The 27,994-nt window shown below is 36.6% G+C and overlaps 1 protein-coding gene across 2 annotated transcripts; it reads left to right on the top strand.

Moving 5' to 3' along the window:
• Positions 1-979: 979 nt before the first annotated feature.
• On the top strand, positions 980-27,994 carry LOC118272518 (chitooligosaccharidolytic beta-N-acetylglucosaminidase). 2 transcript variants are annotated; one of them, XM_035589083.2, is made up of 10 exons: positions 980-1,565; positions 7,575-7,690; positions 8,460-8,678; positions 20,720-20,934; positions 21,295-21,628; positions 21,919-22,060; positions 22,383-22,568; positions 23,100-23,332; positions 23,711-23,946; positions 25,363-27,994. In XM_035589083.2, the coding sequence occupies exons 2-10, from the start codon at positions 7,581-7,583 to the stop codon at positions 25,542-25,544; spliced, it is 1,857 nt and encodes a 618-aa protein (XP_035444976.2). In that variant the 5' UTR covers positions 980-1,565; positions 7,575-7,580; the 3' UTR covers positions 25,545-27,994. The 2 variants fall into 2 exon arrangements, with proteins under 2 accessions (XP_035444976.2, XP_035444977.2); XM_035589084.2 differs by lacking the exon at positions 980-1,565 and adding an exon at positions 4,415-4,438.

Genomic DNA, 27,994 nt, shown 5'->3' on the forward strand with positions numbered 1-27,994 from the left:
AAACGTCCTGTACATTATACAAAGAAACAAAATAAAATAAATCTTTTAACAAAACTGACGTTCTACGCACAAAATTTCATGATTTATATTACAACGAACAAGAGAGTTGTTTTTTTTCGAAAACTAGTTCAACAATAGGAGAATAAAATTTAAATTTAAAAATACAACAATATTTTTAAACTATGTATTATGACACAGTTTTAGTGTTGTGTGTGACAGAGTGTATGTAGGAGCTAGTTTGGCTTCGTTCATTGGGAATGACGTCACGGGAAGAAGGGCTATTCGCGTATTCGAATAACCTATTAATAAGATTGAAGGTACCTGCACCTGTTTGATCCAGTTTACTGCGTGTTGAGTTCAAAGCGAGAGTGCGTAAAGGTCGTTCATTCACGTAAACATAGAAATGATGACGTTGGTATACAACGGCCAATTGTTCTCAATCTGAGAACATGGAATTAGTCCAATATGTCTCTGTTACGTTACCTCTTAAAAATATTTGTCTTGTTTGTTAGTTAGGATGATAAAGATATTTGTTGATAGGTATTCATGTTCAATTAAGGTGTCTATTGAATTGGAGATGGTGATGTTTGCGAAAGGCATCGGAATATTATAAATATGAAATATTATAAAATGCCATGAAGGAGTTTTTGGAAATTTAATTGATGTGTCCTAGATGTGATTGATGTGGAAACACTTCAATCGTTGAGCCAGTTAATTTCCTGCTGTATTTAGGTAGGTAGTTCATCAATAACAAAACGATAAGGGAAATTCAAGGATTTTTTTTCACTTTGGTAACTACTTATTCATTGCCAATATGGTTCCCAATTGCATCAGTGATAACTCTAAATGGGTATATGTGTCTATCAAACAATACACATCTAGTGCATGAAACAAAGTTCAAGGCAGTAGAGAGGTAAAGCTTATATCTTAAAAAGCAGTTTCTATTGAGCTGAAAGCAGTGGTCCCGCCAAAATGCTCAGTTCTCGCGCAGTGTCCGCTCCGTCGAGTCGACCAATCAGAGCGGTTCGCGCCTTGCGCCCGCACGCGCGCGTTTATCAAAATGCGAATGGCTCGGGAGCGGCGGCGGCGGCATTAATTAATCTATAACAAAATAACTTATAGCCGTCCGTAATCGGCCACAGAGTCAAAGCACAAGCGACCTTCGCGCCGCGAACACATCCTGCGTGCATACAATATAAAATAAAACAACAAATACAAAGTACACAGTAAATAAAACAAAAACTCCGCGGTCCGGTTTAGTTCCCCGCGTTTGCTTCGTGTATAAAAGCGAAAAGGAAAAACAGAAATGTCCGCTTTGAATTTCAGTTACGTTTAAAACGTTCCGTGGAACATCGTGAAGTGTTTAAAGATAAATAAATATATTTGGTGTTATTGAAAGCGAGCTGAATTATTATCTAAGTTAAAATAAGATAGCATTATCTGGGTGAATGTAAAAGTGTTTGTGTGGTGAACTGGTTGTTCTCAGTTTCTAGTTTGTGTACAAGTGACTATTGAATTATTCGCAACTTTCATTCGGAGCGAGCGTCCTCTCGATTAGCATACGAGTGAGTTACTTTGCATACATTTAATGCCACACGGTGCGCCTACGCAGTTTATGGGTCAATACACTTCGCCAATTACCTACAAAAATTGAGAATCGGAAAACATTCGATACTTTGTTTCTGTTTGTCGGTTATTATCCTGTTTTGTGTTAAATTTTGGTTAAACTAACTTACAAATAATTTGTGCCAATAACAAGTTTGTACAACTGGGTTATTGGTTCACGAGTACAGTTTGCTTAAATAATAAGGGGAAATATACGATATAATTATAATTGAGTAGCTCCGAGTACTGCCGCACTACATAGCAGATAAATACAAGGTAATTAGTGACCGATATATACTAAATAATATTTTCTTGACTTATCAACTTATCAATGACCTGCCGACGATAACTACGATAGGAAAAGATTATTATATAGTGTATATCATATATACGTATATGTTATATTACATACATATACATATATATATATATATATAAAGAGGAAATATTTGATTTTTTGTTTATATGTTTGTTTGAAATGAATAGGCTCCGAAACTACTGGACCGATTTAAAAGATTCTTTCACCATTGGCAAGCTACACTATTCCCGAGTGACATACACTATGTTTCATTTTCAAAATACTTAGGGCTTTTTACTAAAACTACTAAGGTGTAAAAAATGAACAAAAAATAATTAAAAAATATAAAATGATTCCGATATTCCATTCAAAAGATATCACGAGTTTCAATAATAGTTAGAAAAAACTCCGCTCGACTAGCTATGCATTGAAGAGGTACGGGAGGGGAAAGTAAACATAAACAATGTAAATACAAAAGAGTTTAAGGAAATGTATTCACGAAAAACAAAATGCCTAACTTTCTATGTTTTTTGTTTTCATTGAATGGCATGTTTTTAGAAACTCATAAGTAAAACATTGTGTATTTTCTTTTATTTAAACTAGCAAACCCAGCGAACTCCGTTTCGCCACCAATGACTTTACCTGATTTCCTGCTTTTCTGTTGAAATTTTCCTGAATTTTCTTGCTATAAACCTCACGGAGCCCGAGACCTAACCAACGAATGCAAAACCGTGGAAATCGTTTCGTGCGTTCTGGAGTCATAGCGTCAGGAAGGAAGACCCGATTTATTTTTATATTATAGATTATTTCCGTGCGAAGCCGGGATGGGCCGCTAGTATAAATACAATTCCATACTCATAATTACGATAGCGATAAGTATTGACAAGATTTTTAATTAAAACTATAATAGTCTGTTTTAATAAATAATTACCTCCATGTAGAAATGGCATTTGTGTAAGGTGATTTAAAAATACGATATAAAAGAACATGCAATTTCTTCAGAATCGATTTGAAATTGAAGTCAAAAGCATTTAGTTCTTGCTTTCAAAAGTGGAATAAATGGGTAAGGTTTAAAAAAAAAAAAACAATAATAACGACTCGAGTTCTTTTTTTAAACGGTTTTACTACCGCACTTAGAGACATTTAATGAACACGCGAAGTATTCCATAGACTGGATTTAGTAACCATTATCTAAATGACTCTGAGTACGGAGATTATGTCAATTTTCGTAATTAGAATTTCTCCCCTTTCCCGATCAGTCTGTATTTTGGCACATACTCTTATTGTTGATGACTATACACATTAAAGCCGTTTAACATATTTTTTATGAAATAGGGGGGCAAACGATCAGGCTTTTCACGTAAGAGTAAGCGATCAGCGCCTCCCATGTACACTTGTGTTAATCACTCGAAGTGAAAACGTTTCTTGTTTATTAATAAGTAACAAACAACATCGTGACCATTGTTATTATATTGATGTTGATAACGAGTAATGGAAATAACGAAACTAAATTTTTATATACAAACTAGCGACCCGCCTCAGCTTCGCATTGGTGCTATGGTGATATATTATAAGTACATGTATTATACATATAAATCTTCCTCTTGAATCACTATATCTATTAAAAAAACTGCATCAAAATCCGTTGCGTAGTTGTAAAGGTACAAAGGGGCATAGGGACAGAGCAAGCGACTTTGTTTTATACTATGTAGTGAAAGAGATTAGCAATCATATACGTATTTCAGGAAATAGGAAACAAAAGAAAGTATAGATGAAAATCAGTAAATAAACGAATCTACAACCAGTAAATTACTAATTCCGTATATATGTACTTAAAGGTAAAGAGTTTGTTTGTTTGTTTGAATGTGCCAATCTCCGGAACTGCTGGTTGGAATTGAATATTTTTTGCGTTAGATACACCATTAATTGAGGAAGGCTATAGCTTATAGTAACGATGGAATTTCTTTTTCGTTCGTCCCCATTCGAAGCTACACTTTGGAACGAGCATCTAGCTTTACTGACAGACAGACTGATGGACAATTCATTTTGACATTTCAGAAGCAATGTTCAGAAGTGCCCAATTCAGGAAACATTGAAAGAAATGTTTAGGCTTTGACTTTGCACTGGATGAAACTGCGGCGGAGTATGTTCACTACATAGTATAAAACAAAGTCACCTTTTCTGTCCCTATGTCCTTTTGTATACTTAAATCTTTAAAACTGCACAACGGATTTTGATGCGATTTTTTTCAAGAGGAAGTACATGCATAATTCCTATTTATCGCCATTGCACCCATACGAAACTGGGGCGGCTCGCTAGTTATCAGATAAATCCTGATCATATCAAAGAGTTTAAGGTTATGGTTACAAGACCATTTAATTGTCATATATTGTACTTCTTATCGGTTACTTAAAGTTACTTGTCCTACAATTAACTTATCTATTTGATGTAGAATAAAAACTGAAGCTGACTAATGATTCATTTAGTACTATAAGTGCTGTGTAGAACTGTGTTTCGGATCAGTTAAGTTTAGTGGTAAGTATTAACTTAAAAAAGTGTCACATTTATCATGTCACGTAGACGTAAGATCAGATGTTATGTAAGTATTTTTATGTTATACTAGCTTACCCCACAATCTTCGTATTGCCTCATATATTATACTTTTTTTCCTACCTTTTAAACCTTACCTGGACTTCATTATTTTGCCGTATAAAAACAATATAAAAATGTAGGAGTGGGAACTAGCAACGTAATTTCTACTAATATTTCAAATCAATATATCGTCGAAAGGGTAGAATATGTATTTTAAAATAATCTGTCAGGCAGAAATTAAATTAAAATGTTCGTTTACACAGACGATAATGAAAAACCATATAATATAATTATATTTATATGTTTAAACAGGTGACTTTACTGTTTTATTTAAGACACTTTAGTTTTAGTTAGAATTACTTAAACTAAACTGTCATGCTTAAATAAAACCAACGTGAAACAACGCTTGCCTTGTGTGAGTGAGGTTACCGGAGGCCCTGCCCTTCCCAATACCCAATAATCCTTAAATTCATAACCCTCCAAAAGCCGGCAACACACTTGTAACACTTCTGGTGTTCTCGCAAACGAAAATGCCATCGACATCGATGGAAAACGCATTCAAATGTTCGCGCGATCGAAACAAAACTCGTTGCGCAATATTTATTTTGTATACCGCTTATACATATATTTTTGTTTATAATATTATATGTGTTATGTTTGTATACAAAATTAATAATATAATAATATATGTATTTTTATATAGATCTACATTTATAGACCGCTTGTCATTGAAGTTTATTTACACCTGTTGATACGCATCTCTGAATCACCCAGTCGCCCAGCCCAGTTGACTGTTAGAAAATACCACCTGGTATTGAAGTCCACTCGTGTATATTTTATATTTATTTTATTTAATTCAAAAGTTACAACGCTAGATAACCAATTAAAGTAATTGATATTACGCATAATTAAACAGGAATTAACAGCATTCATAAGTTTCCCTCGCAGTACTTCAGACATTTCGACAAAATCTCCTTCCATTCATCCGCAAACAGATTATTTGTGTTATAAAGTGAAAAAAAAAAACATTATGAACACCATTGCCTAGTTCTTTACTTAGTACATCATGCAACCCGGAAATATTTCTACAATTAATTTTTAACTTTGTGACAAAAAATATAAAACTACTTTTCTTTTAAACAATACCTAGATAGATAGTTTGTCTTGCGTGTATAGATTTACACATAGTAAAATAAAAATAAATACGAGTAACAATATCGCGTGTTCGGAAGTCTCGGGCGATAGGTCCGATGTGCAGGCGCAGTGCCCATACTCGTCTGCGCAAGTTCCGTTAGCTTGCACGCGAGCGTCGCGCGGCGAGTGTGCACAATGAGACTGCATCCATATTTGGATGTTTGGATGTATAGATGAGCCACATTATAAAACATATTTTATAATACTTATACATATTCTGCTTCATTGACCGAGTGGTTGCAAGTGCGACTGCCGGGCAAGGGGTCTAGGGTTAGGTTTCCGGGTGGAGTATTACTGGGCTTTTTTCGGATATTCGAAAATTTCTCAGTAGTAGCACGAAGTCTGGAAATGTGCCCGGTATATGGCAATTGGCTCACCACCAACGTTCCGGTGTTTTCATGGTTGTATCTACTGTACCTAGATCCTGGCTTACAGGACTTGCCACGGTATGGGAGGTTGTGGCAGGCTTATTCCATAAGTTCCATGTAATAGATGGTGACCTATTGCATGATACTTACAAAATAAATTGTAAAAAATGGGTGTACATTGTACAGTGGTATTACGTGCTATAATGTGCACCTCTGCCTACCCCTTCCAGGATAAAAGGCGTGACGATATACTAAATTATAATGTTTATAAGTACTGAATATATTGTTAAATCCCAATTTATCCAGTGGTTTCAGAGCTCATTTACCGTAAACAATACATAAATATTTTCTTCAAAATTTGTCACCCACGGCAATGGTTTTATTCTGCGGTTAATTTAGTTACGTACTTACGTCAACTACAGTATGTAATAGGTAGATACTAAATTTCACAAATATTTGTAACAATATAGAACACTTTATTTCGTTTACGTGGCAAGTAGGTAAGATGGGCTTTAAAACTTCGTATAGTATATACGAAGTTTTATTAATCTTACATTTTTTGAATTTGACTCTGACATAGGTAGTATACATAGTTCTGATTTATCTATAATATAAAAATAAGTCGGGTTTTCTTTCCAGACGCTATAACTCCAGAACGAAAAATAAAAACATTTATTACTTTACTATTTCGTTTTTGTTTTTACCCGAAAGAAAATTAAAATCAAAGCATTTATTTCAATCAATCCTCAATTAGGCACTTTTGAAACATCAAATAGTAATAGTCCTATTCTTGAAACAGTTTTTCACAAATACCTTTGGAAAATACTTAGAAATCGTGCTGATATTTTATTTTATTTTATGGCGTTTTAAACCACTATTCAGTGTTGTATTCCGATTCATTTAATGACAACGGAAATAATAGATATAGTATCTAACTGTGTGTCCATAATTGTAGTGATATAAAGATAAACATAATTATGTATTGCACTGTAGGTATATATTGCTGATCATAATATTACAATGTTCTGTTTTAATTTTTCTTTTTTTATTATATTTCTGGGCTTTTTACTAAAAAGGCCTTCTAAAAGTGTTAGGATCGATCTCGATTTTTGATAGACCCTAATCGTTCTATATCTGATTAGTATTTAACAACTGTTTTTGACAACTCTTTGGTTTTTTTGTTTGCTTTTGTTACAAAGTACTATATTGTCTCATCTAAATACTTATTATGGGTAAATCCAGTGTACAAATTGGGGGCCTGATAATCTGAGTGACAGGGTTTTCTAGTGCAGATATTAGTCTCCCACGAAGGTTAAATCATAAACCAGTACCGTACCTTGTATTTTGCATTGAAAATAAATTTATTTTTTCTTATGTTGACTATTTTTTTATGATTTTATTTTGTACAACAGTTGTTTTAAATTTTATTGTTTGTTACTTTAATTGGTGTAGGTACGATACAGATATTAAAGATCCTAAATGTCGTTATTAAATTTTACTTTTTATCTGTTTAACAGGGAGCCATGGCGAAGTTGTGTTTTATGACCATTTTGGTCATCTTACTAGTGCAACTCTTCTCATTTAACCGCGCAAACATGCCGCCAGATGATGCTGCAATCGCCCACACATATACGTAAGTATATAAATATTTAAGTGTATAATTGAATATTGTATAGTTGCAAGTGCAAATGAAGGGCAACCCTAGATTAGTGATCAGGCAAAACATTAGGTATTTCTTTTTCTGTTTTTCGATCTCAGTGTAGACTGCACGGTTGGTGCAGTGCCTGGGCAACGTGTAGCGAGTTAATTTCCGCACGGAGCAACTCTTTGTGTGATCCACAAATTGTTGTTTCGAGTCTGGGTGTTATGTGTATGTGAAATTGTATGTTTGTAAATGCACTCACGCCACAGGAGAAAATCTTAATGTGGTGGGTACGTTTAAAAAAAAAATCGTTAAGGCAATACACCGATCATCGCGCTATCATGACTATGATATACATGACATGATAGCGCGATGATCTGTGTTGTGTCCAGTACTTAGCAATAGGCTCATTTTATTCCATGGAACTAGATTTATATTCTAACCTAACTGATGAAAAGTGCGTTTTACTTACAATTTACATGAGGAAACTTGAACTGTTTAAACTGCGATCTCCAATTCGCCTCCTCAATGTAGTGACTATGGCATAACCTCCTCCTATGTTGGGAAGACTTACCCACGCTTAGTACAGTTTTGGTGCCATAATAAAAAGTAATTGATACTAACGGATTATCATTAATTTTTTCATCTTGGCCGGACTTCACTTTCGAATTTGGACCAAAATGGGTGTTTTGAATATTTCTGTGAAAAGATCTATATCAAGAAGTTGGTATAATTGACATTCAATCTCTTTTTCCACCAGGCCAGCATGGAGATACAGATGCGTACCAGACCAGGGTTGCGAGAGGACGACGCACCCTCAGCATGGCTTGGAGACCAGCGCCAGGAACACCAGCGGCATGGTGTTTGCCAGCATGGACGTCTGTCGGACAGTCTGCGGCAGGTTTGGCGGGCTCTGGCCACGACCCGTCACGGCCGCCATTGGCATACAGACTGTCAAAATACATCCGAATTATTTGAGGTGAGTGTTTTAATTTTTTCTTTTATAAGTTAGGTAGGTATAGCTGTTCCAGTGAAACGGGTGACAATGCAAAGTCAAAGTCCAAGCGTTTATTTCAATTAATCCTAAATTAGGCACTTTTGAAACGTCAAATTGAATTGTCCGTCAGTCTGTACTTCAGTGAAGCTGGGCGCCTTGTGTAATGTCATAATGAGTGTGATTTTACATGTTTACCTGTTTTTTTATTATTATGCTATTCAGTTTTGACGAATTAATGAGTGCTAAGTACGGATAGGATCGTAAAATATGTCCAGCAATGGCTTTTGTACTCTTAGTACTGATTGGCCGGTGGAAACGAACCAACCAATCAGATCGCCGAACGCGCTCTCGTTAGGCCGGGACTCCACCAAAGCAGAGATGTGTGCGGTGTGCTGTGTGCTGTGCGAGAAGAGATGTTTTTCAGCTCGCGGGACTCCACCAAAGCGGAGATGTGTGCGGTGTGCTGTGTGCTGTGCGAGAAGAGATGTTTTTCAGCTCGCGGGACTCCACCAAAGCGGAGATGTGTGCGGTGTGCTGTGTGCTGTGCGAGAAGAGATGTTTTTCAGCTCGGGTGCGGGGCGTTGAGTGCTCAGTACGCATTCTGACACGAAAGGTAGACGATGTCGCTATTATTACAAAAAAAGTATCTTCTTTTACTTGAAGAAGAACTACAGTCTGAAGAAGCAGAATTGATAGCTTTATACTACCTAAACATCGCTCACTGCACGCCGCTCACATCTCTCGTCTCCACTGCGCGTCGTCCGCGCACAGCTCACATCTCCGCTTCCATCGCGACATACAAATATTACACATCTCCGCACAGCGATCTCCACTGAAGCTGAGCGGAGAGGAGACGTGTCAATAACTCAATTCTATTGGTTGTTTAAAAAACATCTCCTCTCCGCTCGTCTCGTCTCCGCTTTGGTGGAGTCCCGGCCTTAAACGTAAAATAAACTCGTACTAAGCCCTCTGTTATTAAAATTTAGTACCATATTTACGGAATGTAGGTACGAGTGTTATTTATTTATCCCTTAACGGGTTTTCTAGATTGTTAATGGAAATATGTAAAAGTAAAAACAGTAAATCATATATTAATTGCTGATATAATTTATCGAAATACTTACATAGAAATACATACATATTATCATTAGTACTGTAGTACATGTATGAAGGCAAACACAAACTGACTTATTAATTTTATTATAAAGCTGTAATGACCTTCAATGTTATTTTTTTAATACACAGACACCCGTAGGTCTTATGTTTTAAATCAATTTAAACCTTAATACAAAACAGTAAAGTCGATAATGTACTTACTTATACACCAAACGTCTGTAAAGAACAAAAAATGCAATAAATTAGGAAGTATTTATGTATAAGCACTGTATAGTAAATAAAAAATATACCTAGGTATTAGGTAATAAGAACGTATGCTGTACCTAAAACTGCTGTCTCATTGCCATACTCACAGATATTTAAGTCTTTGACTGCCAATAGAAACCTGGTGAAGGCAAAATCCTCCGCTAACGTCGGTCACCGGTAACCATCACGGCGTTCAATGTGTCAATGATTACTGAAACTATTCCTTAGTACCTAACAATTTTGGATCGAAAACGATTACTAAGGATTTGATTAAGTAACCATTAAATGACTGAGTACGACCGTCAGAGTGCCTAGATAAGAGGTTAAACAAGAGATCTAAAATAGTACGGTACTTTAAGTATCAATTTTGTTCGTCAAAAAACAATTTAGATGTCTAATACTATACCATGACATTAATTTATAGATATCAAGTCCCACACTACAATAAAATTATTCTTTTTAATAGATACCGTAATGCGAAGGCCATTTTATTTATTATCATTTGCACGCTCATAAAGTTTCCAATTAATTGACAGATTCATTTTGGACTCATTCGAAAAAAGAATTCCTACTTTATGTTGAGTATAGTGATGTACGCTAATTATGTCAGACACGTGTAGTTTATCGATCGTTTAATAGTCTCATAACTTATTAGAAGAAAGGAAAGAGACGATTATTTTATCGTAAACATAAGTGCTGCCAACTTTAACTAACCATAAAATAACTGTTGATAAAAGTCACGAAGAATATTAATATACGATGTAGTTTATTGAAAAAGGTACTTATGTCTAAAACGATGTCTTTCTATAGGTAACTATCGCATCGTACTTAAATAAAAAAAAATATCGATAAAAAATTGACAAAGATCAATAAGTGATGACATCACTGTTTTAATGTGTCAACATTAGGCTGTTACAATAGCAACTGGCCATTTATAGTGTCAAACTTCCTAGATTTTTATCTTCACTAAAAATCCGGAATATCTAGTTTGAACGAGAGAAACAGTGTTTAGGGGACAATGTTAATCCTTCAACGGATTTTTTAAATTAATGTAGGTGTGTCATATGGTATCTGATTAAACATATTGTTATTAACAGCTGTAATCATCGTACTTTTTTTTGTCAAGAAATCCTTTTGTTTTCTTTTTTAAAGAGGGGGGGGGGGGCATCAATGTTCATTCAAAATTCCTGACTAAAAACCACCCCGTTCCTACTTCTGCTTTTCGAGCCGGAGCTCCGGTAAACCCGCTAAGTAGCCCGCAGCTCCTTTGACAAGCATAATGGCTAAGGGAAATAAATAAAAGCCAATTAGTAATCAAAGTTCTCTATGAAATAAAGGAAAAAGTCATTAAAAAAGTTAACTGTTATCGAATATTTGTTTCGCTCACAGTTCGGTGTAATCGATTGTTATGATTTAGCAATCAATAAACACGTTATAACAATAGCTAGCGAAATGCAACTGTAATGAGTGAGCGGGTTGGACCGAACTCGATTTGTATTTTTTTTTAATTATGTCTTCTTAAATTGGTATTTATAATACATATTATGTACAGTTAAAAGTATAGTTTACCTTTGTTCAGCAATGGACGTCTCACGCCTGGTGATGATAAAATACAGTTCAAAGGCAACCTAAAATTATTAAATAAAAATCTTAATAACATTCAAATAAGAGGGCTTAGTACGAGATTGTTTTACGCTTAATAAAATCGAAACGAGGCAATTTTTGTTTTAAAATAACTTACAAAATGGACATTAGAATAAAAAATTAGTCATCTACCCTATTACTGTCAGCCAATATTTATTTAACATATTTATATGAAACTAAGTGTTTGCTGGTTAATACTTAAACTACGCGATTACTTATAACAAATAATTCTATCTATTTGCGTGCATAAACCATTCGTCAAAACGACTATAAACAGAAATAAAACAGTAATAAATTCCTTTTACTCGGTAAAAACATTGACTTTGAATATAAAAACGGACTGACACACAATCGAAAGTAAAATGTAGACATTAAGCTTAGTTCACACTGAAGGGATGTCTTGATATTACTAAACATTGGTTAGTGTTTTCTGTGGTGATATTGTGCTTATTAAACCAATACTGATACCTTCTGAAAAGGTAACTATTGTTTACGAAAGTAATACGCAGTTAAATTCGATGATAATCCGCTGTTTAGTACATAAATAAACCCAAAATAGAATATTGTCTTGGTAGCTGATGTAACATATCAGACATTGATTATACTATACTAATATCATATTTGCTCATTCGGACTGCTTATATGAAGAATAATACCTAATACTCGTTTTTTCTAAACTCTCTTAGGTATAAGGAAGCCTTAACCTATATGCCCCAACACCTTACGGTATAGGCAAGACATTAGTTTAGGTCACTTAACAAAACAATTAAGGCGTTAGTTTAGGTGCAACGACACGCTAAGTAACTTCTAGCTATCTGATACTTGTTGAAAATGACCATAAGGTCCCTTTGGATCATAAATATTAATTCTAGAAAGTGGACCTACTGTGTGAACTCGGCTTTACGTCTTAACGCGTGAAGCAATTTCGCGTTTCACGTCTCTGCATCGCGTGACGAACGGTTGCAAATAATTGTTGTATTAAGGTGAATTGTTACAATACTTATCCTGTCCTTTATATGTCTATATTAATATATGCTAGATTGGAAGTCTTTTTTAATGGAATGGGGGCAAACGAGCAGACGTGTAACCTGATGGTAAGCGATCAGCGCCGTCCATCGCACCCGCAACCATAGGAGGCGCCTTTTAAAAAGGAATACGCTCTTTTCTTGAAGGTTTGAAGGTCGTATCGGTTCGGAAATACCAACATTAGAAGTATTCCTTCTATTTTTCTCTTCATATAAGTTTACAAGTTTCAGTTTTCAGGCCCGTCAAATGGTTGATAATGAATCAATCAAAGAAGGATCGAACATCGAACTAGAACTAGAAAGATAGAAAAACAAAATAAAAATTACAAAAATCTTTATTTATTGGTTGATTTTAGGCAGGGACGGATTTTATGGATTTTGATCGCTACGGATTAGAAACACAATACCTAAATTAATTATTATCACTGCACATGCTATGTAAATTATTTTGAACGATGTTTCAACCTTGTCCTCTACCGATAAAGACCGGTAAACACACGCGAAAATAAGTGATAATGAATATTACTACATGAAAAAATGTACATATCTACAAAAAAACCCAGCTGATGTTGATATAAAAAACAATATTCGGAGTAATGTTATTTTATCGAGTTTATGGTTTAAAAGTATCTAATTAACAACAACGTCACGCCTTTTATCCCCGAAGGGATAGGTAGAGGTGCACATTACGGCACGTAATGCCACTATACAATGTACACCCACTTTTCACCATTTGTGTTATAAGTCCCATATAATAAGGGGTGAGCCTATTCCCATATACTGGGCACAATTCCAGACTGCGTGCTATTGCTGAGAAATGTATATAAAATCAAAGGAAATAGAACATACTACACATACTGTAGTGTGTTTATAAGTTACTTATGAAAATGTTATTTAACGTAATTTCAGTGCAAAAAGTAAAAAAAAAAACGTTCACGGTCCATTTATTTCCATTGTGATTATAGAACACAGTTTAAACATTCAACATACTTGATTTAATATAGAGGAAATTAATCTTTCTAACATTATAAGTGCCATATTTTGTGTGTTTGTGTGTGTTTGTTACTCAACCACATCAAAACGGCTGAAGGGATCGGGATGAAATTTGAAACAGAGGTAGATTAACAGACTATTTTTTATCCTTCGGGAACCCGGGAGAAGATTTTATAATAGTTTTGAAATACATAATTACGCTTTCTTATTTTCCTAATTTCCCCGTGTGTTCATGTTTTTTCAACACATTACCTATAAATGTGTGTCAATAAATAAACTAGAATAAAATAACTATCAATCCTACAATGTGTTATATATGAGTTTCGTGGTAATTATTGATGAAATAGGCGGTTTATTTGTCTTGTATTATATATATGTACAATATTTGTACATATATATAATGTGTACAATATATGTACAATTTGATTCTTATACCCCCTCTGCTACCCCAAAGGGAGACAGACGTGAGTTTATATTGTAAAGATCTTTTATACGGATGAACATAATGTTCAAACATTTTGTTCAGTTATCTAGGAAATAGGTGACTCTCGTTTACCTTGTGTATGTACACATATTTTAGTATGTTTTAAAGCAATATATTATGTGTTACGTATGTGCTACAACTACCAAGGTGTGTTTCAGATATTACGAGGTCATTACCCTCTTGTTTACGACCTTTTTTATTATAAACAGTAGAATCTACTACGGCCTATGAACTTTTTTTTTTTTTTTTTTTTTTGAGGGGGAAAATCATCCAATGACTTCTCCCGCCTTGGGTGAGGCGGGAGGGAGTGTCAGACTCTTACTGACTAAAAACCACCCCGTTCCTTCTCCTGCTTTGAGCCGGAGCCCCGGTAACCTTTTACGTTGTCCGCAGCTCCGGATCAGGCATCAGCCCAACTGGGCCCCATCTGTGGTGGTCTGGCTCTTTGAGGCGCGCGCGGAACGCGACGCGCCGTACGCACGGGTCTGGTTGTGGTCGGGCGGCGAGCTACCCTTACTCGCCGTCCGCAGACCCGCACTTACGGTGGCCGGAGATCGTCACGCGATCCCCGACGCCCGGAGTGTCTTCTGCGGCGGCTGGGGCGTGAGGAGGATCGTTCCCTCACGCGCTCCGCCTCCTCCTTAGCTAGCATGACTGCTTCGCAGAAGGAGGAGACGGCGTCCCATTCCCCCTCGCTCCGCACCATGGCCTGAACCAAAGCCGGACGCGAGAGGTCACCGTCGCTGATCACATCCCTGAGGACACGGCGGTGCTCAGCCCATGCAGGGCACACCGCTACTGTATGCTCCACCGTGTCCTCCGGGTGATCCACGCAATGCCGACACCCGGGCGTTTCCTCCCGCCGAATCCGAAACAGGTACCTACCGAAACTTCCGTGTCCGGTAAGCACCTGCGTCAGGCGGTAGGTGAGGACGCCGTGACGCCTCTCTAGCCACTCCTCAAAGAGGGGACTTACCGCTGCTATAACAGCGAGCCCAGCCCTCGGTTGCACGGCCTATGAACTGCCCCATATTTTGATGGGGTTATTATTAACTGTTAACGGATGTTAAACGCATATTTTAAGACCTCTTATATCTATTAAGTATTTGGTCACTAACCCGTCGTATGCTAAAGCACTGATCAGTGCGAAACACAATGTGTTTTCTATTGTCGTCTCATATACCTGCAGACGAAAGGTTAATGGAAAAGACGTGCCTTCAGCATCAAGCTTCTAATGTAATTCAAATACATTATAACAAGATTTGATAAAATATCAGGATTTAATATGATACATTTTTGAGTTTTATTATAATTATAACTTTCGTGAGACATACTAAATTAATAACTATATTATCGGCTTACTCACGTAACTGTTTGACGAGGCGAGCCGATATGTAAGACATAATAATTAATTTTTGAGTTTCCTTCTAGCTTAGACGTAACGCCTGCAATCAATATCAGTATAACATACACACACAAAAGGGGACAAAACAGCTGTCCATTAACCGTAACCGCATCGATGTAAAATTGAAATTTAAAACTGCAACAATAAGACGAAAAGAGCAGCATTTCGCGACACTCGACGCGGCGATTGTCGCGCTGCTACTCCTTTTAATGAAGGAATGCTGCTCATGAATATGAGCCTCTAGCATGGCTTGAAACTAGTCGAGTTCCTCGTCAAACAGTTACGTGAGTAAGCCGATAACATAATAATTAATTTAGTATGTCTCACGAAAGTTATAATAAAAAAGACGAAAAGAGATCGTAAAAGCATGACCACGTTGTTATTGTCGCTGTTCGGTCAGGTGTCTCGCGTGCGTCTATCACAGCGGATCTATTCTCGGCACAAATATAGAGAACCGAGTTACGTCACTGGCCCGCGTCACAACACTACTGTGACATATTACCTGTGACAGTTCAGCTTGTGAAGTCTATGGCTAAGAATAGACGCCGCCTCCCGTAGGTGTCGTAACATTTTGATAATAATTTATTGGATGAGCCAAGTGTTACATCATAATGCGCCTTTATTCCTTGACGAGGGAGATTTTCAGATTATCCAGATATTTATTGTTAAAGAAAATTTATTAGTTTCACTTCTACATAGTTATTTTATTAAATATTCATATCGGTACTGCTACATAATAATTACAACTAAACTAGAAAACTTAAAAAAGAACTAGTCTGATTAATTTACGGGAGTAAACCACGATTTTAAGTTAATTTAGTATGCGTCATGATATTTATTAAAAAAATATGACAAATATTTCGAAATTTAAGAAACGTTTTTCTATAAATGAATAGTGAATGGGATCACTCAACGGAGGCGTCATAGATTTTTTGCGTCAACAAGCATACGTCTCTCTTACAAAATTAGCTAGAAAAATAGGAAAACTAAATTTAAAATCAGAGTAGGTAATTGATGGGAATGTAGATAGCATTATTTTTGGCTATTCGAATAGATTTGTAAGTGGAGTTAATTTATGGTTGACTGAAATTCTTCGTTATTACATAGCTACAGACACAAGTAGTAATAATACCAAACTGTCAAAAAGTGACTGTTATGATTGTGTTATATTATGATAATATGTATTTAAAACAAATGCAATATGTATTTGAATAGATGGGAAACAACCCTAGCAAAACAAAAAAATACATATTAGAAATACATTATAGTCTGTATTTTGAGGGGCAAAGTCATCCAATGACTTCTCCCGCCTTACGCGAGGCGAGATGGAGTGTCTTACTGACTAAAACCAACCCCGTTCCTACTCATGTTTTTCGAGCCGGAGTTCCGGTAAAACTACTAAGTAGTCCGTAGCACTGGATCAGGCACCAGCTCTACCGGGCTGGTCTGTGGTGGTCAGATGGCTCTTTGAAGCATGCGCGGAACGCGACGAAATCATACAAGCCATTTTTTATCCGAACAACGCAGTCTGAGCCGTTCACAGAAGTCAGTTTGCACATAAAAAATCCATACCTAGAATGTCGATATAATGACAATACCACAGTTTCAAATAACCTTCATAAATATCTTGTGTATCTCCTATAATTATATTTGTTGTCATTATGTGTTTGTGTAGAATCGTGGCTATATTTCGTGGGAACCTCATCTCCTATTGTGATACAGCATTGATGTTTTTATATACATTTTTAGAGGTCTTGCCTTGCTGTACATATTAACGTTTTTTACATAATGTATAGATATACAATGCATTTGTATGTAAATACTAGATGAGAGAGCAGTTTTTGAGATACGTTTAACTGTACATGGTTTATTGTAGTTGAGCCTTGTCAGTTATTGTAGTATGCAGTTAATAAACGGTAAAAATTGTCGATTAGGTTGCTCTTCCACCAGGGATGTGCTATGTAGCTATGCTACGAATAGTTAATATAACTATTATAATATTAAATCTTGCTAGTTGTGAAACTGTGTCACCGTTTCCACTGATACTAAGCTATGAAGCTATGAGAGGAAAATGAGCAGCTCGAGTATGCAGTTTACCGATAGTAATCGTGTAGGATAGGATAGGATAGTCTACTATCCGAGACAATACCAGACTCCGAACCGCCCACCCTTGCCCGGTAGGGGCATTGAAATTATACATAATTATAGAACTTATCATAACATGTAGACCATGAGCTGAATTCCCATATCCTTTTACATTAGATAACTATAAAGCAGATATTATAGAGAGCGGAATATGTTAAATAGAACATCTGAACATCACACGTGGGTCGAACACTTACTGAAATGGTCTACTTATCGTCTATTGCTACATTACCACTTCGAGCATAAACTGGACAATACGGCTATTTAATAGACACCTGTGTAGGTCGTGAATTGGACGAATTCTGGATTGTAAATTGTAGGCTATCTAACCGGACTATGATGATCAAATTCTAGGTGTAAGTGACCGTGACATGAGGAAAAATTACTAAGAATTAGGTCAAACGGAAAACGATTGTTTTCACTTCTCGAGTTGCGTACTGCCTGGCGGGTTGCCGGGGCTCCGGCTCGAAAATTAGGAGTAGCAACGGAGTGTTTTTAGTCAGTAAAAGTCGAACACTTCCTCTCGTCTCACCCAAGGTGGAAAAGGGAGAAGATATTGGATGATTTTCCCCTAGTATCCAAGAATATCAAAGTACTTGGTGGTTTAATTAGGTGTCTTAAGAAGTAAGTTAGATGCTTAATAATTCTTATATTGGAAAAAATTACAAGAATAAAATTTAGCTTGATCCGAGTACCGAATCAAAACCACATACTCTTCACTCGGCAAATGACATAGGAACCCGGATACAACTTTATTACACACAGCAATAAAACATTAATTTAGCCATAGAAGCTACATTTCATTTAGATCCGTTGAGTAAATAGTGTCTAGAAGTGGTCCCTGCTATTTATAGAACGCACTCTGTCAAACACTTGGATGGCACCCAGCAGATGAAACGATTTATTTTCGTTAACCCTTCCTATTTACACTAGATCAATGTATTATGTTGTATATAGTATGTATGTCGCAACTGTATACATATTTATGTCTATTTTATATATAAAAAAAACTATATTACAGGGTGTATTTCTTTATCTAATAAGCTAAGCTTAATAAGCCCTTTAATTTAGTTGTAATAAACTGTGTGTACCGATAAATATGGTGGTGGAAGCCAAACGCATCCACAGCAACGTAACATTGCACATATCTGGTGGAAAAGCACATTAAAATGGATGACATATTATTATAATAACATATAAATATCGTTTAGTGTTATACCAAGTTCGTTCAGGGTCACCGACTAGAGGTCAATGAACTTATACTCGTTAAATAACTTTTGCTAATATTTATTTTGCATTAAAGTGAGTAAATAATACTCATATCGTTAGGGAAAATGTAACGGGTTTAAGTTGAACGTACTTAAAACTAAAATAAAAGCTATACTGGTACTGAGAATCTCTATTTATTTAAGTACCTGCTAAACCAGTAGGTACTTACTGCTTTAATGAATTTTTAAAGGAAAAGAGCGACAAAATCGTGAGTAGAACTTACTTACGCCTATACCTTTAAAAATACAAAGTTGGAGGAAATACGGAGTTGCTTTTAGTCAGTAAGAGTCTGACAATCCCTTACGCGTCATCCAAGGCGCGGAGAAGCCATAGGATTATCACGCCTCAGAAAAATAATTTGAGGATGATGCTTGTCATTACGTATTATCTACTAAGAGAGTTTTTGGACAGCCAAAAACCCTTGATAATCGGGCCTAAGAATCTTAAAACCTTCGACACTTCTTATTACTTTATTTCTCACATTAGAAGAAACTAAACTCCTCTAGTCTACACCAGACTTTGTTTAGCACCACAATGCTAACTACAGTTGAACGACAGGCTCCAGTAGGGTTGAACAACCTGTCTCTCACCATAACGGTGACTTGACCTACGGCCTTACACGTCGCGTCATATTTTGACAACCATGAACGAAATGTTTACTAACTAGACAGCAGCACATCAAACTACCCTGTTCTAAACTATTTGCTTTACATTATCAACTTTATCGTTTTGTAATATGGTCGGAAATGTATTGAAGATAGGTTTAGGATAGGTTCATCAGCTGGTATTGACTATGATGTATAAAATTTTATTAAACTTTAATCATATTGATGACATGCAACATGTTGTTATGGATGAAATGGCAGAATTTGTAGATTATGTAGCTACATTCATGAATTCAATCCGAAATTTACAGTAACTGATAAATGTGCCTGGTGTTTGATGCTTATGTATTATTTTACACTTAGTAAAAAACTACTTATATAGTGTGTACTTGCAAACAACAAGCGATAACGCAAATCATAGGAAATGATATAGCAATTTAATTTTTTTGGTTAATCAAATCAATTTTTCCCGCAAAACTTAACAATAGGTCTGTTTCCTGCTTGCAATTTTAACCATCATTCTCTTTTAATGATTCAACAGACTATACACAGCGTGTTATATAAAACCTGAAATGAAATACTAAAACCTAGAAAGATAAATAAATACTAAGGGTGTTTACATAATAAGTACGGATCGTGTAATAGTGTTATCTTGTAACCAATCTGCAAAAAGAAATATCATTTATAATTAATGATTTTCGTCTTACTCGTGTAAAATTGTTTGACGAGGAATTCGACTACTTTCAAGCCATGGTAAAGGTTCATATTCATGAGCAGTATTCCGCGTCACACGACGCAGCGACTGTTACTGTCTACTTCGTCAAACAATTACGCGAGTAAGCCGAACTCCATAAGAATTAATTTAGTATGTCTCACAAAAGTTATAATACAATTATGGAAGGATAAGGTGGAGCATTCTTCAAATATGAAAAGGAAGTATTCTAAGAACAGATGAGAAATAACACCTGGTGGGAGTAGGAGTGGTCCCAGCTAGCAGTATTTAGGAAAACTTAAACAAGCTAGCAAGAATTCTGCATAATCTAAAATTAGCTACAATCTGTGAAACTCATAATTTAATTAACATTTTCCAGATTCGATCTTCAAAATGTTCCCGCACCAGTTGTATCTCTAATGGCGGATATGACAAAGCTGGTCGGCCCCAACCTTCTGGCAGAATGCGATGGTACCGTCACTGAAGACGTGGATGCACCTGTCGTGGTCTACCTCACCGTTAGGAGTGCTGACAAGTCTTTGACCTTGAACACTAATGAGGAATACATGCTTGATGTCCAGCATAATACTAAAGGTTGGTTAATGTTCTATGTTATTCTTTCTTTCTCCTGCATTAAATTCACCAAGAGAAGTCGAAACTGTCGTTTCCTTTTTCTTCTCCTCTTATATCTTCCGATTTATTTCGTTGCGGGATCCAAGACAGTCATTCATGTCCCTGGGACGCGCCGGACTTCGATGTTCCGGTGTTTTCATGGTTGTATCTGCTGTAGATCCTGGCTTACAGGAGTTGCAGCGGTATGGGAGGAAGTGGCGGGCTTGTCCCAATAAATAATGCTATTCTTTATATTAACAATTGCCTCCAGAAGTAAGCGTGTAAACTATAGTGTCTATATTAGGAGGTTCAACTATTAAAACAAACAATGGTCTTCTTCAGATGCACAGATCTCGGTTCGTATAACAGCCGAAACAGTATACGGAGCTCGCCATGCGCTGGAGACGTTCACTCAACTAGTGGCATCCAGCAAACCGGAGTTCGCAGACGACAAGATTTGTAGCCTCCTGCTCGTGTCAGGCGCTAAAGTTCGTGATCGTCCTGCATACCGATACAGAGGGCTCCTGATTGATAGTAGTAGACATTTCATTCCTATGGAGAACTTGAAGAAGACCCTCGATGGTATGGCAGCCAATAAGATGAATGTTTTTCACTGGCATGTCACTGACTCGCATAGTTTTCCTCTCGAGTCTACTAGAGTGCCACAGTTTACCAGGTAAGACTTTTTAAGGTACTCTTTCTCGTTAAAGCAGATTTTAAGATATTCTTTCTGATAGTCTGTGTTTCCTGATGGGTATAACTTGGGTGTTCAAACCCTGAGTGAATAGGTTGCTTATGGGCAGACGTGCTCCATCGTAGGCTGCATCATCACTTACTATTAGGCGAGATAGCAAAAAAAAAAAAAATGCGGTCAATGAACTATCTCATATTGACTTTAATGTTTATTATATGTTGGTACATTCTATTTATCATAGTATTAACTTGCTTTTATAATGCTAATTCCAGATACGGAGCCTATTCCTCGGAGGAAATCTATTCTGCGGAGGAGGTTCGGGAGCTGATCCATTATGCTCAAGTGCGTGGTATTCGCGTCGTTATTGAGATCGACTCGCCTGCTCACGCTGGTAATGGCTGGCAGTGGGGACCTGTGAGTATAATGATTGAGTAGTAATTACGATTAGAATCATTAAATGGGTATTGTTAGTTCTGCTGCAGCCTGCATCTATCTGAAACATGATCCTGACTTTGGGTCTAAGTGTAAATTGTTAGCGAAAAATGCTTTCTCTTTATCCACTTAGCCATGTTATGCCAAGTTTCGAGTACACAGAGCACTTTGCTTTTACTGCACTCCATGGAATGATCATGGTATCATTTAAAGTGATTCACATTTGCCTGTACTTTAATCCATCAGCAACGGGAGAGTTTGCAATTGTTTTTTTAATTAAATAGATAATTGATGTCCTTTCCAGGAATACGGTTTGGGTCATCTCGCTGTCTGCGTGAACCAATGGCCATGGAGAGGGATATGCGTGGAGCCTCCTTGTGGACAGCTGAACCCTGCCAACCCTGAGGTGTACCGTGTGCTAGGTGACCTGTACCGGGACATCGCTGATGCTTTACCAGTGCCCGCATTACTCCATGTAGGAGGAGATGAGGTGAGTTCTATCATCTTGTTATTTTTTTATTTCGGTGGGAAACCTTCAAAATGCGTCTAGCTTTTTAAGGGACTAGGGAGCGTGGCATCTTTACCTCATTAAAACCACCCTTTTTTTTGAGTGGGGAGAATCATCCAATGACTTCTCCCGCCTTGGGCGAGGCGAGAGGGAGTGTCAGACTCTTACTGACTAAAAACCAACCCGTTCCTTCAACTGCTTTTCGAGCCGGAGCCCCGGTAAACCCGCTAGGTAGTCCGCAGCTCATTAAAACCACCCTGGTGACCACTTTCAGCACCAATAAGAGGCACTGACTCCTCTTATTACTTCTTTACTGGAGCTCTTATAGTGCAACGCCTGTTACGGTATCATTTAGAATCTACTGATGGATTAACACACACTGAGACAACTAAGACAGACTGCTCCAAACTTTCTCTCTTCTACCGAAGAAAATTTGGACTATAATTACCAATTAAAGGTTAAAGGTTGAAAATCTTAAAAAGGATATTTATTATTAACATTACATGTTTCTAGGTTTACATTGAATGCTGGAACCGGACGGAAGAGATCACAAATTACATGAAAACGAAGAACTATGATCCAGCGTCGGATGGTTTCTTGAAGTTGTGGGCAGAGTTCCATGAGAAGGCGTTGGCTGCGTGGGACGGGGTGATGGAAGCAGCGGGAACACCCAAGCAGCCCGTCATGATCTGGTCATCAGACCTCACCCAACCACAATGGATCAACACGCATCTGGACAAAGAAAGGTAGTGTTTCATATTTAAAGGGTAGAAGTTGGCAATCTCCTCTAATTTATCAAATCAATTTCAAAGGTTGAAAGTGTCTTAGAAGTTAGAATTAATGGATCGACGTCCTCCGAGCCAAGGGAATCATACCTCTAAAAGGAGCTGTGGTACCGCCTCTTTGAGGATCAAATAGTTAAAATGATTGAGCAGACCATCCTTTTTTTAAAAAAATGTTAAGATTCAGTATAGAAGAATATTAATAGAATCAAAATCACGTTAACCCTACACCCTACACTTGCCACCACTCGACCAAAGACGCAGTTGGTCTAACAAAAAAATTGGCATTATGTTCTGCCTATATTTTGTTTCATATATTTAGTATCTGGTAATTTATTGCAGGTACATTGTCGAAGTATGGGAGCCTGTGGGCAGCCCGTTACTGCACAAACTGCTCAGAATGGGATACCAAACTGTGTCCGTGCCCAAAGACATTTGGTACTTAGACCACGGTTTCTGGGGAGCCACCAAGTTCAGCAATTGGAGGAAGATGTACGCCCACATGTTGCCCCGGGATGACAATATGCTTGGAGGAGAGGTGGCCATGTGGACGGAATATTTAGATGAGCAGGCCTTAGGTATGTATATCTAGAACATGTATACTTTTTAATACTATAAAGCTGAAGAGCTTTTCTTAACTAAGTACTAAATTGAGGTTACAAATATAAGTTAGCGTTCAGTAATTCATTTATTGAGGCAGATCATTAAACATCACGCTACTATCAATAGCCAGGCGTTGAACAGCAGATGAAATCAACCGATAGTAATAGCATATTTACCGTTAGTAGTAGTTTTGAAATAAACTTTATTCCAAAACTACTATTCAAAACTAAGTATTTCTCTATGGAGCGTTAGATATTGCCCTATCTCAAATGCTTTTGTATCGCATGTGCGTAGGACGAATGACCTCGTCTGTGTAAGTCATTATACAAGAGCAGCTCTACTGTGGCACCTATCAGACGTCTACGAAATGTGACAATCGATCGATCATAGTTAGTAGAACAAAGTCTGTCATCGTGTCTGCTTGTTTAAACTAGATAAAAAACTTTAAAATTGCGTTTAAAAAAGGCCAACTTCTAAAAAGCAAAAAATAGCTACTATTTGTCATACGTACTTATAAGTTATCCACCCACTGATAGGTACGAAGTTGGTACCATGTACCCTTTCAAACAAAAAATAATTATACAAATCGATTCAAGCGGATTCATTGCCGAAAAAATCGATGAACATACAACGAATTCATAACCTTCTCCTTTTTTTTAAAGACTGTTAAAAATGTTGGTTAAAGTATGTAGTTTGTAGTTAAATAGAAAAATGTATGTCAAAAGGAAGTGTTATGTTTACCTATGACATTTTTTACTGATTGTCACTCATGTGCTTCACAATATATCGATAAGATAATGTTAAATCTATCAGTATTTTACGAGAAACCATAGTTCATATGTAACCAACCTAAATTAGGTACCTAACCAAAACATTTTGGTCCTGTCTTTGAAGCTTGTTTGTGTGACTTTTAATCTACCTAACAGATGATGAGTGATGCTTGAGAAGTATTCTTCTGAAGAGTATCATGTAGCATTAACTACGTTTGATTTTCAAAATGGTGTTACTAATACTAAATTACATTATCATCTCATTTTTAACTATCATCGGCGTCCAATAAACTGTAGCCAGAAACTGTTACACACCTATATATAGTACCGTATATGTTTGTATATTAGTCGTAAATTACTTACCGAATGTGTTAAGCTATTTCTATTTCAATCTGATGATGATATAAAGCTGTGGTTATTATGTTATCGGCTAACTCACGTAAATGTTTGACGAGGAACTCGACTAGTTTCAAGCCATACTTGAGGCTCATATTCATGAGCAGCATTCTGCGACCCACGACGTGAGTAAGCCGATAACATAATAATTAATTTAGCATGTCTCACGAAAGTTACAATAAAATTAAAGCTGTGGTTTTATAAAAGTAATATTTTTATGTCCAGACACGCGCGTTTGGCCTCGCGCGGCGGCAGTAGCGGAGCGACTGTGGTCGGACCCGACAGCAGACGTGCTATCGGCTGAAGCTCGCATGCAGAGACAGCGCACGCGCCTCATCAAGCGCGGGCTGCGCGCCGACGCCATCTCCCCCGCCTGGTGCTCACAACACGACTCCAGGTGCTTCTGATCTCCTGTTGTTGCTACACAGACTTATCAAGCATTTCCTTACCTCTGACACGAAAATGCCTAGTTCGAGTTTGTTTTAAGCCTTGTATTCATGGTAAACATTTTGTTTAGTAACATAATATATGGTTGCATAAACATGTTGCGGGCAACACTTGTGTTGCGGAGTTGATCACGCCATGCTGCAGAGTTGACGCCCGGCGATTTCATAAAAAACGTTGATCAACTGTGTTACTAAACAAAATGTTTACCATAAATACGAGGTTTTACGTTAATACAATTGACACGTTTATGACGTGCGGCGCTCTGGTTGGCTATAATTTAATCAACCAATCAAAAGGCTAAACGTGGTAATGTTTCGATCGCGTTAACGTTAAAATATTTCGCACTAGGCACTCTGAACTAATCATGTGTTACGTTTCTCTTATAAAGGGAAAAGTGATTATTTATCAATAGGTGCTTAAAAACATTTTTGTTGTATCTCAAAGTTTCTGTTACCGAGTAACTGAGAGATTATTCAATTATATTGTCACTGTGTGATGGAACAAATGCCTTAAGTTAACTTAGCCTAAGAACTCTTTTCTCTTCTTCTTTTTTATAGCAAAAGTGACAAATTAGTGTCTACGGTAAGGAGAGTAAATAGATCTCGATGTATGAATAGAACTCTTAAGGTGTTTTTTCACCAGAGATGTGCTATGTAGCTTTGCTACGAAGATATAATAGCTAAACTTTGAAACTATGTGACCGTTTCTATTTGTACTGATACTAAACTAAGCTGTACGAGTATGCGATGTATCGATAGTAGGGAACCCATTCATTGCATGTATTCATATAAAAAACATACCTTAGCTGAGTCCGTTTCCACGAGTACCAAGCTATGTGTACCAATGAATATGAATGGTGGAAGTTAAACGCATCCACAGCAACGTAGTATAGTACATCTCTGGTGGAAAAGCATCTTTAAAGTTGTATATTCCTATTCACTATAAAAGTGTAAACTATTACGTTTTTTAAGAACTATATAAAGAAAGAAAAACTTTATAAAGTAAGTCAATATAAAGTTTTTAAACTATAACTTATAAGTACATGGAGAAGCCTATAACTGCATCTAGGCTGAGTTTAGTCATGAATCCAAATACGATTACTGCAAGGGCTCTCACTAATTTATATACACGTAAGTTTTAAACTGTCAATTACATAATTTTATAATTATTTTTAAATGTAAGTGTACTTAAAATTATACGGTATATAAAATAAATCAAAAATCAATGCAGATAGTAAAAGTCCTCTGTAACTTACGGTGCATGAACAATTACTTATACAGTCCATGAATTTCTTAAACTACATATAAGGAGTAAAGCCTCGTCTCCACTAGAAACATTTGTCGAGCAACATTTGTCCACGGAGACATCGGGCGATATCGGGCAATGTCGGGCAATGTCGGGCGATGCCGCGACATTGTTGACTGCAGCGACAAGGAACAGTTTCAACAATGTCAAACAAATGTTCCTAGTGGGGACGAGGCATTAAATAACTAGAAATGTAAAAAAAAATTAAATGCAAATCTATAACGAATGCAATGCAATATGTGTTCTATTACTAATAAAGCGATACTTACTTTATTGGAGTTCTATACATCAGTAGATTTTGTATAAGAATTTTTAAACATACATACCGTTATAATACCGACCTGTGTCATAATTAGACCCTGTTTCCTCTACTGAACGTTTTTAGACGATTTGAATGAAAAACTTGTTAAATGAAGAGTGTAAAGGGCCGTGTAAAGACTTATTTAAGAAATTTGGTTATGTATGCCGTGTCACACAGATGTGCTAGAAAATTAATAATCACTAAGTTTTTTTAAGAGAAGAAAATTATCCAATGATTTCTCCCGCCTTGGACGAGGCGAGAGGGTGTATCCAACTTTTACTGACTAAAAACCACCCCTTTCCTACTCCTGCTTTTCGAGCCGGAGCCCGGTAACCCGCTAGGCAGTCCGCAGCTCCGGATCGATTTATCAATACGTACCGCCTTGCTTATAGTTAAAGTACATGTTATGTTATGTTACAAGTTGTTGTAATTGATAATTAATTAAGTCACATTTATAGTTCATTCAAATTCAACCCATTTTGAACTTTACAGCCTTGTAATAAGACATATGGAAAACGCAACCTTCAAGTTGGGTTTGCAAAAAAATATTTGCATCGAAATACCTCCTTATACTAATCAGGATAAGATTCATAATCGAAAGAATACACCGCAAATGGATTTGTTAAATACTATATTTTACTTCATAAAATAAATAAATGTAGACGTTCAAGAAATTCTGAAATATACCGAATTTATTGTGATAATATACATAATATTATTAGATTTACATAATGCTTAGTTATACTTGTTCTATGACAATTTAATTTATATTATATTATAATAAAAATACTACTGTATACAGAA

This window comes from Spodoptera frugiperda, chromosome 4 (genome assembly GCF_023101765.2).
Source record: "Spodoptera frugiperda isolate SF20-4 chromosome 4, AGI-APGP_CSIRO_Sfru_2.0, whole genome shotgun sequence".
Taxonomy (NCBI): domain Eukaryota; kingdom Metazoa; phylum Arthropoda; class Insecta; order Lepidoptera; family Noctuidae; genus Spodoptera; species Spodoptera frugiperda.